General features: G+C 29.1%; 2 protein-coding genes across 3 annotated transcripts; one reads left to right on the plus strand and one right to left on the minus strand.

Moving 5' to 3' along the window:
- Window positions 1-1,457: 1,457 nt before the first annotated feature.
- Pbp45 (proximal sequence element A Pbp45) lies at window positions 1,458-7,534 on the plus strand. 2 transcript variants are annotated; one of them, XM_029322240.2, is made up of 5 exons: window positions 1,458-1,818; window positions 2,487-2,616; window positions 2,757-3,054; window positions 3,226-3,569; window positions 7,256-7,534. In XM_029322240.2, exons 1-5 carry the CDS (start codon window positions 1,800-1,802, stop codon window positions 7,371-7,373), a joined length of 909 nt encoding a protein of 302 aa, XP_029178073.1. In that variant the 5' UTR covers window positions 1,458-1,799; the 3' UTR covers window positions 7,374-7,534. The 2 variants fall into 2 exon arrangements, with proteins under 2 accessions (XP_029178073.1, XP_029178074.1); XM_029322241.2 differs by having other exon boundaries at window positions 1,459-1,744.
- Window positions 7,535-8,194: 660 nt separating this feature from the next.
- On the minus strand, window positions 8,195-13,493 carry fest (wurstfest). The gene is made up of 6 exons (XM_029322252.2): window positions 13,305-13,493; window positions 11,166-11,459; window positions 10,855-10,979; window positions 10,655-10,772; window positions 9,581-9,747; window positions 8,195-8,942 (listed from the first exon to the last, which is right to left on the minus strand). The coding sequence occupies exons 1-6, from the start codon at window positions 13,491-13,493 to the stop codon at window positions 8,717-8,719; spliced, it is 1,119 nt and encodes a 372-aa protein (XP_029178085.1). The 3' UTR covers window positions 8,195-8,716.
- Between the last annotated feature and the right edge of the window lie 5,539 nt (window positions 13,494-19,032).

The following is a 19,032-nucleotide window of genomic DNA, read 5'->3' on the forward strand; positions in this document are numbered from 1 at the left end:
TTGTTATTTTGCTGCAAAACAGGATTATTTTTATAATATACTTCTAATAAAAGACAAGAATTATGTAAAGTTTAAATACAATTATATAATTCAATTTATTGATATAAAAATTTAATATATATATAGCAAATTTATTATAAATATTGAATTTTACATAATTTTTAAATTACGCGATTATTGTTTTTTATTTATAATGAAAACTTTTACATAACAATTTTAAGTTGAAGTTTTAATATTACATAAAAATATATGCATCATTTCAGTAAAGTTTTCTATTTTTTCTTTTGTAGCTACTTATATTTTTTATGAAGAATTTATCTATATTTTCCAAGCATTTTATTTTGTATATAAAACATATATGGACTTAAAATAGCATGGGATTTAAATTTATTTATTATTTCTTGATCATAGTTTTTCTCTCTTATATTATATTACTTGAGTTTTAAAAAACATTTAGCAATTATCGATATCCCTTATAAAAATTTATCACTAGTAACGCCAATTTATCACTTATTTCGAGTATTTATAATCACTTATTTTGAATACTTAAATTACTGAATATCAGTATTTTAAGCACTCGAAATAAGTGATTAATTGGCGTTACTAAGTGATAAATTTCTACAATAAGGGATTACCCAGACAGCACCAAATCCAAAATCGGCATAAGATATCTTTAAAATATATTTAAGATGTCTTTCGGATATCATATAAGATTTCTTAAAGCTGTCTTAAAGATTTCTTATAATGATATCTTATGCGCCAATTCTGGGCTTGGTGCTGTCTGGGTACCCAAGTAGCACACTGATGTTATTAAATGTCAAAGTGACATCATTTTATTGGGTATTTTTCAAAAAATTTATTTAATATTAGAATTGTAAATTATGAATTTTTTTGTTTTAATATTGTAAAGTTGAATAGAGTCAATTATAGGCTCGGTTCCACAATTCGCTTTAAGGCTGGGGATCTCTCAACAAATGACGAACACCGACAAAATAGCAGCACACATATCCAAAAGTGATAATAATATATATATATATATATATATGTGTGCAGAACAAGCGGCAAAATTTTTCAAGTTTTGTTCTTCCTGCACCGTTATGTGCAAAAAAAAAGAATATCTTAGCAGTATATTGAACAATAATATAAAAATAAAATAAAACAAGATACAAATTTATTTTCTGCGCTGATATATATATATATATATATATATATATATATATATATAGGGTGCCCGGTAAGTGTTGCCTCAACCGTCGTGTCCAGGTAGAGTAAGTTAAACCGAATAGGAAAGTCCTCTACCGTTTTGCGATTTTCGCAATAATTATTGAGTTATTAAATAAAAAAGATCGGCCAATTCACGCGAATAGAAGCGCGCGACGAGAAGAGACGTCTTACTGTAACACGATACACGAAGATTTTTCGAATACGATTCATAGACAGTCATCGTTCGCTCCTCCTTCCGCTTTGCGGCGCGCCGTGTATAGTGTTACAGTAGGACGTCTCTTCTCGTCGCGCGCTTCTATTCGCGTGGATTGGCCGATCTTTTTTATTTAATAACTCAATAATTATTGCGAAAATCGCAAAACGGTAGAGGACTTTCCTATTCGGTTTAACTTACTCTACCTGCACACGACGGTTGAGGCAACTTACCGGACACCCTGTATATATATATCAGAGACAAACATGAGAGCGGCTACCGGGATTTAGCGGCCGTGTGTGCTAGCAGCTGTATATATTTATAATTGTTGGTGATTTTTATAATTTATGTCTGTAATTTATAAAATAAAGTATAGAAAACTATGGAGTGTTATTCCCAGCGTAAGTATATAATGCCAAATCGTATAAAAATATACAGAATACTTATTTCCTAACCTAACCTAACCTAACATTAATAATATATATTTTGTATTATTAATATTGATATATATTTTGATGATGAAGTGCGAAAATAATAAAATGAAATAATTATAAACTATAAAATTGAATATAAATTGTAAAAATAATTCATTAAAATATAAAATTAAAATTAATTATTTGACACTACAAAAAAATATTAATAAGTTGTAATTAAATTAGATTTAGCGCAGTTTGCGAGTAATAACCTAATATATATAAATAATACCTATATTCTGAAAATATATTTTAAATGAATTACAAAATTTATTATAATAAAATGTTATTTTATTATTCCTTAAATTGATATTTTAATATATAAAAATACACAAATAAAAGAAAAAATAAAATAAAGATTATTTGTATGACTTTAAAATTATTTATTAAAACATTTAAATAAAAACAATTATTTATGAGTTTAATAATTTATTTATAAGAAAGAAAAAGAGATAAATGACGAAATCCGGTAATAATCAATTATTACTGGACACTATATATAAGTAACATAATAATATATTGTTTTATTATGAATTACAAAACTTGTAAGAAAAGGAATTGTTTTTTTTTCTAAATATGTTATTTCTTTTTTACAGAAAAACTCTTGATAGAAGCTTTCCGCACTGACTGCAAGACATTGATAACACGTTTTGAACTGACTTATAACACTCACTTTCAAAACTTTTGTGAGATCTGGAAGGAAATGCAATTTAGCTTAGTTTTTAGGTATGTATATTTTATTTTTTTTTATTAGAAAAAAGGCGCTTTTTCCTCTAAGAAACTTCATTATATTATTTTAACTCTTGTGTTGTTAAATTTATAAGTCTATCGGAAAAAGGCTACTAATAAAATTTAATAATTTGCAGTTGTCATCCCTCTGAAGGAGCTTTAATGTCATTTTGCGAAGATGCTCTTTGTGTAACAAAGCAACTTCTTATAAATAAATGCAGCTTAAAAGAGCGTATTGGAGCTCTGTATCTTATGTATTCAATCTACTATAAAATGCCAATGGATCAGTTAAAAATTAGAATGACCATGTCAGACTGGAAATGTGTAATGGAGTTGCATAGTGAAATCAAAAAGGAGGAATATCTTGATGCTAATTACATCTTGTGCAAGTTGATCGTTGAGCATGCATTTGTTCTTTGCATCAGCGACAGAGAGGTAAACAATTTGTAAAAATTACAAAAACCTGATATATGTCAAGAACTATGATATTTATAAATATTAAAAATATAAATATTTACAAATAAATATTTTAATGAATATTTAAAAAAATATTAATAATAAATATTAAAAAATTAATAGATATTAAAAATGTATTTTTATTCACAGTATGGCATTGAGAGGCACTTTTATAAAAGGCAGGAACATCCTAAATTGGACGTCAATTTGATGCCAGAGATTAAGGATCTGACAGCGCCTGGGAAACTGTTGTCATCAATCGGCAGATTGAGCAAAATCTATGAGGAGAAGAAACGTCTTTTATACGACGCAGAGGGAGATTCTAGCTTGCAACTCTATGACGCCAACATGGCAGATGATATCGTTAATAACATTCGCATAATGCAATCTGAGAGTAGGCTATTTGCCAAATCCAACACGGATCCAGAGCCGAGTTGTAGCAAATCAACAGCATCATCGTCAAATAGCGAAGCTGTTCAGAAAGGTCAAAAACGGTAAGTAATTTTATTTCAAAGAGATAGATGATAATAATCCTACAGGAAAAATGTGTAGACTAAGGAGATAAAATAAATTTAAAAATTAAATTTTTTGTAGACTTAATTTTTAAAAAATATTTTGAAATCGAGCTTATAATTTTCAGATAAAATAGAGTTTTAAAGGGGGGGGGGGGGGAGAATAAGATCACTAAATATAAAATATTTTTTTAAGATCCTTTGAAGATTCTTTCGACTTAATTACTTTAAACTGAATAATTTATATATAAGACGTTTCGCGTCAAGCGGGCCACCTCTCCTTTCAAAAATTAACGCAATGGAAAAAAAACGGTCTTAAAATATTTGTACATTTGTATACTTTTGAAAGAAATGTGGTCTTTTTAAAAATTTAATATGATTCCAATATGGCGCCTAAAATCCGTAAAAGTCACGAATGATCATACAATATATTTAATTAAATTGCGAAATTTAACAAATTAACTTGAAAATAATGAGGTTTAAGGTTTTCGAGATCGTTCAGTGTGAATCTGAAGAAAAATATAAAAAATGGTGGCTATAAGGCCTATGATCTTTGTTTTATAAGTAATGGAAAATCACTCGAATCAGCTTGAAAATGATTTCTAAAGTTTTCGAAATTGTTAATTACAAATCTGCAGTCAATTTTGCACAATTAAAAATGGCAAATTTAGTATGGCGGCTTCTAACTCATTTTCCATCGACTTATAATATAGACAACACAAGTTGAAATTTAATCTCAGTTTGAAAGAACAGCAACGACAACTCATATCGATATCTGTCTTTTTGCAGTAAAAGCCGTCATACTAAATTTGCCATTTTCAATTGTGCAAAGTTGACTGCAGATTTGTAATTAACAACTTCGAAAATTTTAAAAATTAAGCCGATTCGAGTGATTTTCCATTCCTTACACAAAGATCATTGACTTTATGGCCGTCATTTTGAATTTTATAATTTTTTTCAGATTCACAATCAACGACCTCGAAAACCTTATACTCCATCATTTTCAAGTTGATTTGTTAAATTTTCGCATTTTAATTAAATATATTGTATGGTCATTCGTGACTTTTACTGATTTTAGGCGCCATATTGGAATCACCATATTGAATTTTTAAAAAGGCCACGTTTCTTTCAAAAGTATACAAAAATGTATGAATATTTTGAGACCTTAAACGTTTTTTTCCATTGCGTTAATCTTTAGAAGGAGAGGCCCGCTTGACGCGAAACGTCCCATATATATATATACAGGATGTCCGGTGAGTCGCCTTTAACAAATTAATGAGAGATTTCTGAGGTGATTTGGAGACGATTTTTCCTCAGCGAAAATGTCCAGGCACCAATAATTTTTGAGTTATAAATGATTGAAAATAAAAGTTTTTTTGTAAACTAAGCCTTGTAAAAATAAATTATTAACAAAACTACATTTTTTAGTTAATTTCAGATAAAGTTTACTGTAATAGAATTTTAATTCAACGCTTAGTTACATAGATATATGATTTCAAAAATTGGGAACATTAAAAAAATGATAACTTTTCTTATCATTTTTGCTGAGGAAAAATTGTCTTCAAATCGCCTCAGGAACTCCCATTAACGTGTAAAACACGAGTCACCGGACACCGGTATACGAGTATACATAAATAATGCTATACACTAACACTGAGACGAACAGTACCTCGTCAGTGACACTAATATATTTAATTTAATTAAAATTATATATATCATATACAGGGTGTCCCATTTAACTTGAGACAACTAAATATTTCGAAAAATAAGCATTGTATGAAAAAATGTCCCAAATAAACTTTTAACATTATCAAGGGGGACGTCTGCCTGTGTAAAAATTAACCCACCCCCACCGCCCCTTAGGGGTGGGGCGGGTGTCAACTTTGAAATTTTAAATGGGAACCCCCATTTTTTATTGCAGATTCGGATTCCTTGGAAAAAAATACGTAAGTTTTGTCCGAGACATTTTTTCGAATCGTGATAGATGTAATCAGTAAAAATTAGTTTTTGCCATTTTCTCTCACCATCGGGGTGCTTTATTTCGGTGAGTCCCTTCGCCTCTCACCATCGGGGTGCTTTTATTTCGGTGAGTCCCCTCGCCTCTCACCATCGGGGTGCTTTATTTCGGTGAGTCCCCTCGCCTCTCACCATCGAGGTGCTTTATTTCGGTGAGTCCCTTCGCCTCTCACCATCGGGGTGCTTTATATCGGTGAGTCCCCTCGCCTCTCATCATCGGGGTGCTTTATATCGGTGAGTCCCCTCGCCTCTCACCATCGGGGTGCTCTATTTCAGTGAGTCCCCTCGCCTCTCACTATTCAATTACAATAAATGCTCGAAATGATGACCTTCCATTTCGATGCATTTATTAACTCGACCTTGGAATGCTTGTACACATGTAGAAAGTGTATCTGGCGTTATTTGTGCGCAAGCATATCTAATACGTTCCATCATTTAGTTAATAAATGCATCGAAATGGAAGGTCATCATTTCGAGCATTTATTGTAATTGAATAGTGAGAGGCGAGGGGACTCACCGAAATAAAGCACCCCGATGATGAGAGGCGAGGGGACTCACCAAAATAAAGCACCCTGATGGTGAGAGGCGAGGGGACTCACCGAAATAAAGCACCCCGATGGTGAGAGGCGAGGGGATTCACCGAAATAAAGCACCCCGATGGTGAGAGGCGAGGGGACTCACCGAAATAAAAGCACCCCGATGGTGAGAGGCGAGGGGACTCACCGAAATAAATTCACCCCGATGGTGAGAGAAAATGGCAAAAACTAATTTTTACTGATTACATCTATCACGATTCGAAAAAATGTCTCGGACAAAACTTACGTATTTTTTTCCAAGGAATCCGAATCTGCAATAAAAAATGGGGGTTCCCATTTGAAATTTCAAAGTTGACACCCGCCCCACCCCTAAGGGGCGGTGGGGGTGGGTTAATTTTTACACAGGCAGACGTCCCCCTTGATAATGTTAAAAGTTTATTTGGGACATTTTTTCGTACAATGCTTATTTTTCGAAATATTTAGTTGTCTCAAGTTAAATGGGACACCCTGTATATTATATAAAATATATATCACATAAATTACTTATAAAATATATATTATATAAAATACTTATAAAATTTTATATATATATATATATATATATATATAATGCTATACACCAATATTTCATAAAAATATTTTTCGATTACCTTGATATATTTATGCGTAAAATAATGAGAAAAATTAATTGGTGTAAAGAAAACACATAGTTGTTTTTAAGGAAAATTACATAATTTATAATTAGCAGTTACATATTTTTCCTTAAAAATAACTGTGTTTTACACCAATTGATTCCTCTTATTATTTTGTGTATAAAAGAATTAGGGTAAGGTAACCAAAATATAAACATTTTATGAAATAATTTCCAATTTATGTTTTTAAAATTAAAGTCCAAAGTAATTCATAAACATTAAATTTTTTGACCACCTTAGCTGCATAATTTTTTATGCCGAATATTATTGTGAGAAATCGATCTATATAAAAAAAATTAGGTTGACCTTCAAATTACTGAAAAATGACCTTAGTTAAAATTCAAGATTATCCAATTTTTTTCCTCCTAAATATTACTTAATAATAATATACTAAATTACTAATATACTAATCATTCTTTTACAGTATTCGATTTCGCAAGAATAGTATTTTGTCCAAGATAGGGCGAGGATTTGAAAAAGGATTTAAATCAGAATCCGAAGAAGAACAGGATTCGGAGATGGATTTTCTGGATGACACATGAGAAAGCTCGACATTATTTTACAGAAACAAATGTAAAAAATTATAATATATTCAAAAGACTTCATTCAAGTATTATCTCAAATGTACATACAGATATAAAAAAAGAAAAAAAAAGTTTTTTTACTTTTCGATTAGTTGACAAATAAACATTAATATCATTAATTATAATTACTTATAATTATATCATTAATTATAATTATAAATCAAAGAATTAAACTATAGCAAAATGAAACAATTTTCTAAACATAAAAAATAGGCATAATTGAAGAATTTAATGTAAAAGTAGTCGAATTTATCTTTCTTAAAACTTAAAAGTGATATAATTTTTTAATTTTATTTTTTTTAATATAAAATAATTATTGTTTTGCATCAAACTGCTCAGTTTTATTTCGCCATTAAATACTGTACTATGTATGAAGAAACGCTTTCTCTCTAAAAATTGAAATCATCAGTAATTGGTATTTATTTTTCTCTTTTGCAAGTTTTTATAAAGTTTTGATTAATATATATAAAACAGAAAACCCGCACAGGAAAAAAGTTTCACTGTGAATTCATAATTATTTATAATTAGGAATTTTTTAAAAGTTTTAACAAACTCTAAACATTAGTGTTTTTCCCAAAAACTTTGAAAATTAATGTACGAACAATATTTAGAGTTTAAATAAAACAGAAATTAGTTTACATGTCATTTAATTTGACAAAAATAAACAAAATTGAAAAAAATTATATTTAAAATTATATATATTTTTGCAACGAAATTAAATGTACAAGAAGATTTTAATATTTCATAATTTAGGAAGCAAAAGTAGTCATTTTAAATAATCAAAATAACATCGAAATGGCTACATTTGCTACTTGAGAAGATTTTCGAGATTTACACAAGTATCGTAAACATTCTTTATTTCTCTAGAAAATTATTTAAAAATTTTTGTCACGCGTTTGAAAATCGCCTGTCATTAATAGAAGAGACCTTGAGACCCTGTTTTTCAGGTAGCAAACGTACATCATTTTGACGTCATTAAACGTCAAAATAATACCATTAGACGTCATTAAACGTCAAAATGACATTATTAAACGTCATTAGACGTCATTAAACGTCAAACTGACGTTTATCTTTTAATTTTGACGTTTAATGACGTCAGTTTCCCAAGGAGAACAGAAGGTCAAAATGATGTCAATTTGACGTCATATTGACTAAATATTGACCAAAAATGACATAAATTTAGTCAATATGACATCATTTTGACTTTTCTGTTCTTCTCGGGTTGCTACGTGGGTTAGTAATCCGAGTTGGGATTACTCGGTTTTGTAGGCAAACCCAGCAGGAATCGAATCTTGCTCTTATTAATAAACCTTCAACTGATTATTGTCATCGAAACCGGCGCTATGACCCGCGTTTCTCACTATAAAGCTGGTACCATCGTAGTGCATGCGACGTTCACCGCGACGCACGAACAGATGCGAGGTTTGACCCAAAGATGCGGTGCAGTGCAGGAAGGGCGTCGTCAAGGATGCTGTGCCGTTGCTGGGCGATGTGCGTAATTGATATTTGTTGCTGTTTCGCGCAATCCTGTTGTACAATGAAAATATTAGACGTATACAAATATCATAAATAGAGAAGTTTTTGTCTTATGCTATGTTCTAGACCTTCTGGATCACCCATTAAGATTTCTGGCTTCTCGTCGACAGTGTTGTGCTTAGATGATTTTAAAATTAAATATAGATAAAGATGAGATAAAAATATGTAAATTCATCTTAGATAAGGTAAAGATGATATTTATATTTTAAATGTATCTAGATAAAAGATAAAATTATATGACAATTCATCTATATATAACTGCTTATCTGGAAGTTATTTAAATAAAATCGTCAATTTTATTATATCTTTTATCTAAATATATTTAAAACAAAAGCATCTTCATCTTATCTAAGATGAATTTACATATTTTTATCTCATTATTTAACCTAATTAATTTCGAGGCAATTAAAAATTGTGTTAAAGCCATCTCAAGTATTGTATAGTGTTTCATCGAAATATCTTTTCATTTAAAAATGGCATCTAAAAATTTTCAGCATGTATATGTTTTCTGGCTCTGACGTCACAATCTAACATGGCCGCGGCGATCCAGCAGTCTTAATCATTTTTGTTTTTATGTAATTTATATTGTAGTCTCCTTTTTTTTATTTTTAAACCGGTTAGAAACATACCTGACAAGACCATCGGGAGTTTGGGATATTCTAATATTGTTGATAATCCAATTCTCAACCCCTTCATCTGTTTGCCAATACTGAGCCGTATTGAGATGTGCCGCAGCTTCTTGTAGACAAGTTGGTCCATGACGAGACTCCGAGTAAAAGACACTCAGCGAGAAGTCCTGTGATATTCATCAAAAATTGCAAAAAAAATAAGTCTATATTTAATTCCATATACAGGGTCATCGAAAAGTATCGGACCTCTCTAATATTTTTAGTTAGAATGCATTTAAGAGAAAATGTCCAATAGCAAAGTTGTATGGCTTTAAACGAGGAGTAAGGTGATGACCTTGATTTTCACCTTGACCATGTTCTTCAAGGTCACTTCCAGATTAACTTAATATTTTAAATGGAATCCCCTACTTTTTATTGTATATTCTTATAGCTTAATTATCTCAGAACCTTTCCAACACACTGTAATAAAATATTTTTTCATTAAGTACTTTTTGAGTTATAAAGGTTTAAAGTTAAAAATTTTGGGACAAAAAGTTTGTTGATCTTCTGGAATCCGAGATCAAAAATAGGGGTTCTCATTTAAAATTTTATAGTTGACCTTTAAATTACCTTGAAGAACACGATCAAGGTCAAAATCAAGGTCATCATCTTACTCCTCGTTTAAAGCCGTACAACTTTGCTATTGGACATTTTCTCCTAAATGCATTCTAATCAAAAATATTAGGAGGGTTCGATATTTTTCGATGACTTTGTATAACTATAGAACGGTACTAATTATCCAAGTAACAAATTGACGTCATTAGATGTCGAATGATGTCTTTTTGATGTTTACTGACGTCATTTGACGTCAAAATGACGTATGCTTGCTACCTGGATACCCGCAGTAACAACTGAGGTCATTAAACGTCAACATGACATCATTAAATGTCATATAATGGCAAACGTCAAAATGACGTCATTAGATGTCATTTTGACGTTTAATGACATCAATTTGCTACTTGGGTTATAAGAAGTCTTTTGAATCAGCTGATTCAGAAGCGTAAGACGAAAAAGTTCCTTTTGCTGGTTCTATACCTGACTCATATCCGAGAAAGAGTCCGTCGTGGTCCTGGTCCCAGCTGTGTCTACCAGATAAACGAGAGCGCATTGCTCTGACGTAAAACTGACTCCTTTGTACCACATTTTCGCATATCTAATAAGAAGCAAAAGATACTGAAACTGACGCGATCGGTTAAACGAATTGATGATTAGCAAGAGAACTTGTCCGAACTGACTTGTTATTGCCGTGCATGTCGTGGGCGACGATCTCCACCCGGGAACCGTATTGATATATCCTACCATTGGGATGTAGTAAAGCGGCAGCCGCTCCGGAGCCGCTCAAGGAAAGAACAATATTGTTCTACAAATTAAATCTAAATCTGAGTTGATACACTTTTATTTCGTCCAGTGCCCCGCACTAATCTTACGTGAAATGTGTTAAATCAGCTTTTTTCAGATTAATAAATGACGTCATTTTGACGTTTAATGACATTAGTCTGCCACCTGAGATATTATAATCACCGATATTTTTATAGAGACGAGTTACCTTAAAGTTGATAACCCTGACGGCGCGATCAATGGTCATATCCACGCGTATTCTATTGTGCAGCCTCAACGATATAGTGCCATGGGGGGTGGCAACGACGCTGCCGACCCCGGCGTCGGTGTCATGCTCCCTCCAGTTTTCCGTATAAATGGAAGCCTCGTCAGCTGCGTAGTAAGGTCCGCCGATCGACTTCCTGGGCTGTCGCCAGATCGCCGCCGATCCTGAATACCCGGTTCCTCCGCCGTTCCACTGTTCGGCCGGGGGTTCGAAGTACTTAGACAACTCGTTGTATCGCTGCAAGATTCGGAAGAAAGTATTCCAAGTATCAAACTGACGTCATTATATGTTATAATGACGATAATAAAATATACGTTATAATGACGTCATGGACGTCAAAATGATGCCATTAAACGTCAAAAAACGTTCATTAAGCGTTTATATAATAACGTTATTCGACATTAAAATGATGTACACTTGCTACCTGGGATGAGTACAAGATCAGATGGCGATAAATCTCTGCATAAATGTGTCTCTTTTTTATAGGGTGTAACTGAATTACAAACATAAGGAGCGCACCACTAAATTCTCTGGTTAATTTGGAAACGATTTTTTCTCAGTGAAAATGTCGAGGCACCAATAATTTTCAAGTTATCAATGATTGAAAAAAAGAGCTTCTCACAAATTAAATTTTGCAGAGTTAAAATATTAACAAAACTATATTCTTGAGTTAATTTCAAGTTGAGTTTATTTTAATAGAATTTTAATTTTTAAGGCTTATAAAAAGATACGAAATGGCAAAAATTGGGAACATGCAAAAAAATGATGACTTTCCTCGACATCTTTGAGGAAAAATCTTCTGCAAATTGATCAGAGATCCATATGTTTTATATCATCATACTTTATACAATTTTGATAATCCGAGAGAAAATATTTATGCTTCCAATATTCCAGAAAAAAGATTTTGTAGAAAATTTATGGGAGGGGGAGAAACAATAGTAGACAAAATTTTGAAGAAAAAGTTTCTTTTATATTAATTAGTATTTTGTTATTTTCACAAATAGCTATTATAATAGCAGTATTTTTATTTTTAAAATTATAAGAAATTTTTTTTTTTTTAAATAAGTGATTTTTCAGTGCATGAGACAAGGTTTTTTTATTTTAATAAATAAGATTTTGTAGTATTTTTTCTGTTTTTTTTTTTTATATTCTTGTGCTCTGTTTATCTTTTTTATCTTCATTTATTAGTATTTGTAAATTTTTAATTTCGAAATTATCTTTAATAATCTTAATAAAGTATATCTCTATACAATTTAATCCCTTATTTTTTTAACGCATGCTTTTTTGTAACAAATGGTAAAATATCTTTTTTTATTATCATATTTTAAGAAATCAAAACAAAATTTTTAAATTACATTATGAGACAAGTTTTTTATGACATTTAAAATTTCGTAATATTTCTTTTCTTGGATATCTTCTTGTCATTTTTATTGTTTATTGAATTTTTATATTATTTTCACAACTGATATTTTTGGATTCAATCTTGATTAAGTATCTACGATTTAATCCCTTAATGCATGATTTTTGTAACAAAATTAAAACAAAATCATTTTTTTCATCAAATCAAATATTAAAGAGTTTGCATGTTAAGAAGTTAAATTTTTTATAATTATTCATGTCCAAAATTGAAATATAAGACATTTTTCAGAACTTTTTAAAATATCTTATATAAGACATCTTATAAAATATGATATCTAAAAGACATATCTTAAGATATCTAAAAGACAGCTTATTATATGACCCGATTTTGGACATATTTCAACTTTGATGCTACCCAAGTAGAACAGAAAATCAAAATAATATCATTTTGATTTTCTGTTCTACTTGGGTATTTGGGAATCATTTTGTTGCAACTTTGAGATACAAAGAATAGCAACAAAAAAAACAAAAAACTAATCACTCAAATAAAACCTCTTATGTGAAATCATACTTGTTTATATTTGAGAAAAGAAATAAATTACCCAGGTAGCAGACTGACGTCGAATGAGGTCATTTTGACATCGATGACGTCATTTTGACATTTAATGATGTCATTTTGCTACTTGGGTAAAGAGATAAAAGTCTAAAGTTTGAAAACTGTACTTGAAAACTAGGATCTTCAGATTGCGCATGATAATTGTGCGCGGTATAAAGAGATCTAGGTCGTATGGCTGTGCTTGAGCTAGTCTGATTCTGTAACGTCACAGGATATGATGGTGCCGTTTGTATTGCCGACAAGACAAAGGGCTTATGTATCTCCTTATTCCGGTATTCGCTGCAGATATTTGTCATTTCCTTTACCTCAAAAAAGGGATGCAAATCGTCGTTTTACATGCGTGAATCAAGATTTTATGAGTATATTTATACATATATATATATATATATATATATATATAATCTAACTTACATTTTTAAGATTATTTTTAAGAAATTAAATTTATGATTACTTTTAAAACCTTTAGCATACTAAGTATTTTTCAATTATTAAAATTGGAGAAATTTTTTCGCGACTTTTATTTAAAAAATTTGGAGTGATATATTAAAGATAATTTTAATTAAAGGCTTTAAAAGTATAAATTTAATTTTTCGACTGCAATATTTTAGTTTCTTCAAATTTTTCTGAAAAGCTAAATTATTATGAATTGGAAGAATATTTACGAGACATTTATATTAAAAAATTTTCATAATTAATAGTTAAAGGCTTTAAACAAATAATCCTTTTAATTTCTCGATCTAATTTTAATTTCTTTAAATAAATTGAATTATTCATGCAAACTCTTTCAAAATTATGTAATTACTATAATAAATTATAAATAACATAAATGTGACAAGAAAAAAGCTATTAAAAACGCATTTTGGAGTTGTCGATGATAATAAAAAATTATATATAATTTAACTTTAAACATTTAACTTTAAACATTTTTAAGAATTTTTTAAAGAAATTACATTAACTAAACTCGAATTTTTAAAATAAAGGTTTTGTAATAATTTCTCCAATTTTAATAATTGAAAAATATGTAGTTTCTGAAAGAAAAGCTGCATTTATTAAAAATTACGTTTATTAAAAAATCTCGAGTTAGTTAAAAATATTTAATTAAAAGCTCTAAAAGTAATTCCAAAATTTCTTCTAAGAAGATAAATATTTTTCAATTATTATAAACTGGAGAATGTTTATAAGACATTTATTTTAAAAACTTCGAATAACATTAAAGAAAATTAGTCAAAGGCTCTAATTTAATTTCTCGACTGCAATATTTTAGTTTCTTCAAATTCTTCTGAAAAATTAAATTATTATAAATTGGAAAATATTTACGGGACATTTATAAAAAAAATTTTGAGAGCGAAATTGAAGATAATAATTAAAGGCTTTAAAAGTCCTAATATCCTAAATTTAATTTCAATTTCTTCAAATGAACTAAATTATTCAAAATTACGCGGTTACACATTATATAATAAATTGTAAATGGAATTATTAAAATGTGACAAAAAAGGCTACCACTAAAAACGCACTTTGGAGTCGCTGGTGGTGGCAGCAACGTTGCTCTTCGGTTTCTTACGCCGGGACTTCCGGTGCTTGGTGACCGACTTCGTCTGGCCGACTTCGCCCGCGCGATCCACGGTTGAAGCGATTTTGGATTCCCCGGGATGTATCGATATTACTTTTACGCCGCGTTTTCGCAGTCGTCAGACTCGATTGTAAGCTTCGCACTTCGAGCGGAATATCGCGGACTGATGCTGCGGTGTGTTAACAAGCGAACCTCGTAGTCGCCTTGGTGATTTGTCGAAAGACAGCTGATGATCTTATATATATTCGTGATTCGGAAGTGATCTAGATCTCCGCTCGCATCATTATCGGCGGTGAAAAATAATTTGACAACTAGAGTATTTTAATATATAATTACGTTACATATAATTATTTTTATATTTTTAAAATAATAAATTGAAAAGGCTTTATTTAATGTATTTTTAAAAGTTGTTTGATTTAAATCAGATACAAGATGACGCTACTGATCTTTTTCATAGAGCGCGCGCGTGTCTCAAGGTCATTTGAAGGTCATTTATTATTTTTTAAATAGACGTATTTCAATTTTTTTATACAAAATTTATTTCTCACAATTTTCTGTATAAAAAGTAGTTGGTGGCTAGAAAATGAATAGTTTATGATAAATATTAATCAATTTTATTATGTTTAAAATTTTACACTAAAAGTACAAAAACTATGAAATATCGCTAATATTTTAATTTCGATGATCTTATCTCAATACTCTTTATGTATAAAATAATAATGAAAGGATCGAATTAATTGCGGTTTAAAGGAAACACATATATTTTTTTATTTGGCTGTATATTATATTTGGATATACATATATATTTACGAAAATCAGCAAAAAAGAAAGAAAAATAGTTTATTATATTTCAATATTTCTTTCGGAACAGATATATTATTGCATAAATCTCTCACTTTTGTAAACTTCTAGATAGATAGATAGATATAGTATATATTTATTGCCGCCCCAATTGGAGATTACAAGGCGCTTTTTTTTTTTTGTAAACTTCTAAATAATAATAAAAATAAATCTTATATTATATAAAAACATAATTATATCATATGATTATCATGATAATTATAGATACTTTATTATGTAATAATAAGATTTATATTTGATATGAATAATTATATTTGCGAGTAATTTTCAATTATGAAAGTATAGTATTATGATATAAATTGAAACATGTTTTTTTAAAATAAACTTGATTTAATTATATCAACTTCCTTTCTCCCGTTTCTACTTCTTTCTTTTTTCTTTTCTTTCTCAGTGATAATTTTTGTGTGAGAATAACAAAAAGTAGGAGTTACACATATATATCAACTTCAAATTAAATTAATTCGATTTTGAATATTATAATAAATAAGTTGAGTTGTGAAAATACTTAATGTTTCTTGTATAATATGCTTAATTATAGTGCAAACAATTAATATATAATTAACAAAGAAATAAAAATAAGAATAATAAAAAATTAAGATTATTAAAATTATATATATATTATATGTAAAATGAATCATTGACTTCAAAGAAGCTATATATAATGGCGATAATAAAAAAAATCATTGTGAGCTATTTGAATCATTATTTATTATATATATTTTCTTCGCTCATGCAATTAGGTATAATAAATATTTTTTTCTCTTATCATTTTGCTAACATAGTCACGCATCTTCACTCTGCGAAAAAGTGACTTGCTTTTTATATAAATATGATGTTTTTTAAAACGGCCAACAGAGCCAAAGCACGAAAAATTAATTATTCGGAACTGTATCTCTTGGTTTGAGATCACTAAGTTCCATATATAAATTAATCTCGAAACTTACATATATAGAGCATTTTATATTTGTAAATTTGTTTTTATATATACAAATTGTTAAACTATACTTTTTAAATCAATTTAATTTAGTAAAATTTAATAAAATTATTTAATATCTTCTATTTAATAATATTATTTATCTTCTACAAATCCTACTTTAAAAATTGCGCTATATTTCGTCAATTGTTATTATATGTTGCGTAAGAATAAATAAGTGTTTTGTAACAATGTACATACATGATATGTGCATACAATAAGTATATATCACGTGAATATATATACATATATATATAAAAACACATCACGTAAGCAAAAGCATACTCGCGATGATGTACAATTATTTTTTATATCGCGATAGTGATAGAGATGATTTTTTTTCACAGAGAGTGAGCTGCAAAGAACTCTAGATCAGAGATCAAAGCTCCAAGAAGATAATAATTTATCTTTATATCTTACAGATAATATTTTTTTCAAAGTCTTTCCGTGTCATATGTTAATAAAATATCACGTCGAGTTGGCGAGTCTCTCTTTATATAGGATCTCTGCAAATTGAAATAGAATCATTTTGAAGAGTTAGATAAAAATAACACTAGTTGACAGTTAAAAATTATTTTAAATGTTTTTTTTAAAGATTTTTAGATGTTTTTTGGAAATAATGCCGAAAACCCAATTTTATTAGCACACGTTAAATTTTCAAAATAATTATTGAGGTTTAATATAAAAAAATTTATTTATTTATTTATTTATATAAATAAAATTATTTATTTTTTCTATTTAATTTTTTTATTTTTTATGTAAAAAATGGCTTTTTGCGATATTTGAGATTTTTTTTGTAAAAAGAGTTAACGGTTAAGAAAAGTCTGATTAAATATCTTGAATATATATTGTTCATTCTCTATAAAAATGCATTTTTATTTGGATATCTTACTTTTTAGCAATGTCATGAAAGATTGAAGCGGAAGGAACACAACGCAGTCAAAATGACATCATTTTGACGTCATAATTATGTCACGATAGGAAGTCAATATGATGATTTCTGGTTTTAAAATTTGACGATTTATTGACGTCAAGAAAACATCAAAAAGACATCCTATTGTAATAATATAAAAACCAAAACGGTCTAAGAGCCGGAGCACAGATTTTTGTATAATGCATAAGAGAATCAACTTAATTAGAATTCTTTATTTTTCTATTTTCAGAATGAAAATCCTGAAGATATAGAAAATGAAGGATTCTGATTGATGATTATTTACATTATGTAATTATCTGTTCTCCGTGGTCCTATACGAGTTTTCTTTTTTACAATATTTATAAGAAGATTGAAAATATAACATATTTATTCAGTAAAACATGAAATTTGCGGAGCCAGCGAAAAATTGAACATTTTTTCGTCACTGAGCAGCATATATGAATAAAATATATATATGAATAAAATACATATAAAATACATATAAATCATATATGAATAAAATACTCCTGAAGGTTTTTTAGAAAAAATTACTTTTTCCAAAATTTATATTTTATCATTTTATTATACAATATTTTTGTCTGGAACATTTTCTCGAAAATGCATTTGCTGCAAAAAACTCAATTAAGGAGGCCAATTAAAATGAGACACCTTATCTATCACGATTACATTATATCAATAGTTCTACATATAAAATTATGAGTAATATAATTATATTATATGACCCATACAGCATAACAAGATTGCAGCAGCATTGTGGCAACATTTCATTGCAATATTACAACATTGCATAAACATTGTGAAATGTTGCAGCAATCTTGCTGCAAGGTTCTAGCAACGGTAACATGTCCGCTTTTAGAAATATTGTTCTATAACATTGCAGCAATAATGCAATAAAATATATATGTAATATTACTATTGGATTATTGGAAATGTGTCAAATACATGATCGAAAATGTTTTGTATTTAATATTTTTTATGTGAATTTTGTTTTCATAATATTTCTGAAATGTTGCTGCTGCAACGTTATTTAAACTATATTGCAAATCCATGCCTATGTAATATTTCTGCAATATTGCTATGCAATGTACAATATTGCAATGTTGTTGCAATATTGCTGCAAACTTGTGTGCTGTATGGGAACTTTATTATCATAAAGGCGGAATAGTTATCAGCAAATAAGTTCATCTGTATTTAAATCCTTTTTAAACATATATGATTAAAAACTAATTAAGATAGTAAAATAAAAAAATTTTATATAGGAGATAAAAATACATTTATGACATATATCTGATCAGAATTTTCAGATAAAGTTAACTTTTTTATTCACAAAAAATCTCAAATGTCGCAAAAAGCAAATTTATTCTTGCATATTAAACCTTAACTACCCAGATATAACAAGTGTACGTCATTATAACGTCATTCGTCAGTGACGTCATTTTGACGTCTATACGCAGTGGCATCAGTTTCCTATCCCAAGTAGAACAGAAAATCAAAATA

Source organism: Nylanderia fulva, unplaced genomic scaffold, assembly GCF_048542155.1.
Source record: "Nylanderia fulva isolate GAGA-0341 unplaced genomic scaffold, ASM4854215v1 Scaffold90, whole genome shotgun sequence".
Taxonomy (NCBI): Eukaryota; Metazoa; Arthropoda; class Insecta; order Hymenoptera; family Formicidae; genus Nylanderia; species Nylanderia fulva.

Coding starts and splice junctions, on each gene's coding strand:
- fest (XM_029322252.2), bottom strand. CDS start 13,493: ATGACAAATATCTGCAGCGAATACCGGAATAAGGAGATACATAAGCCC. Junction 11,460..13,304: donor CTGAAGATCCTAGTTTTCAA/GTACAGTTTTCA, acceptor CGAATCTTGCAG/CGATACAACGAGTTGTCTAA. Junction 10,980..11,165: donor TCAGGGTTATCAACTTTAAG/GTAACTCGTCTC, acceptor TTTAATTTGTAG/AACAATATTGTTCTTTCCTT.
- Pbp45 (XM_029322240.2), top strand. Junction 2,617..2,756: donor CAATTTAGCTTAGTTTTTAG/GTATGTATATTT, acceptor AATAATTTGCAG/TTGTCATCCCTCTGAAGGAG. Junction 3,570..7,255: donor GTTCAGAAAGGTCAAAAACG/GTAAGTAATTTT, acceptor ATTCTTTTACAG/TATTCGATTTCGCAAGAATA.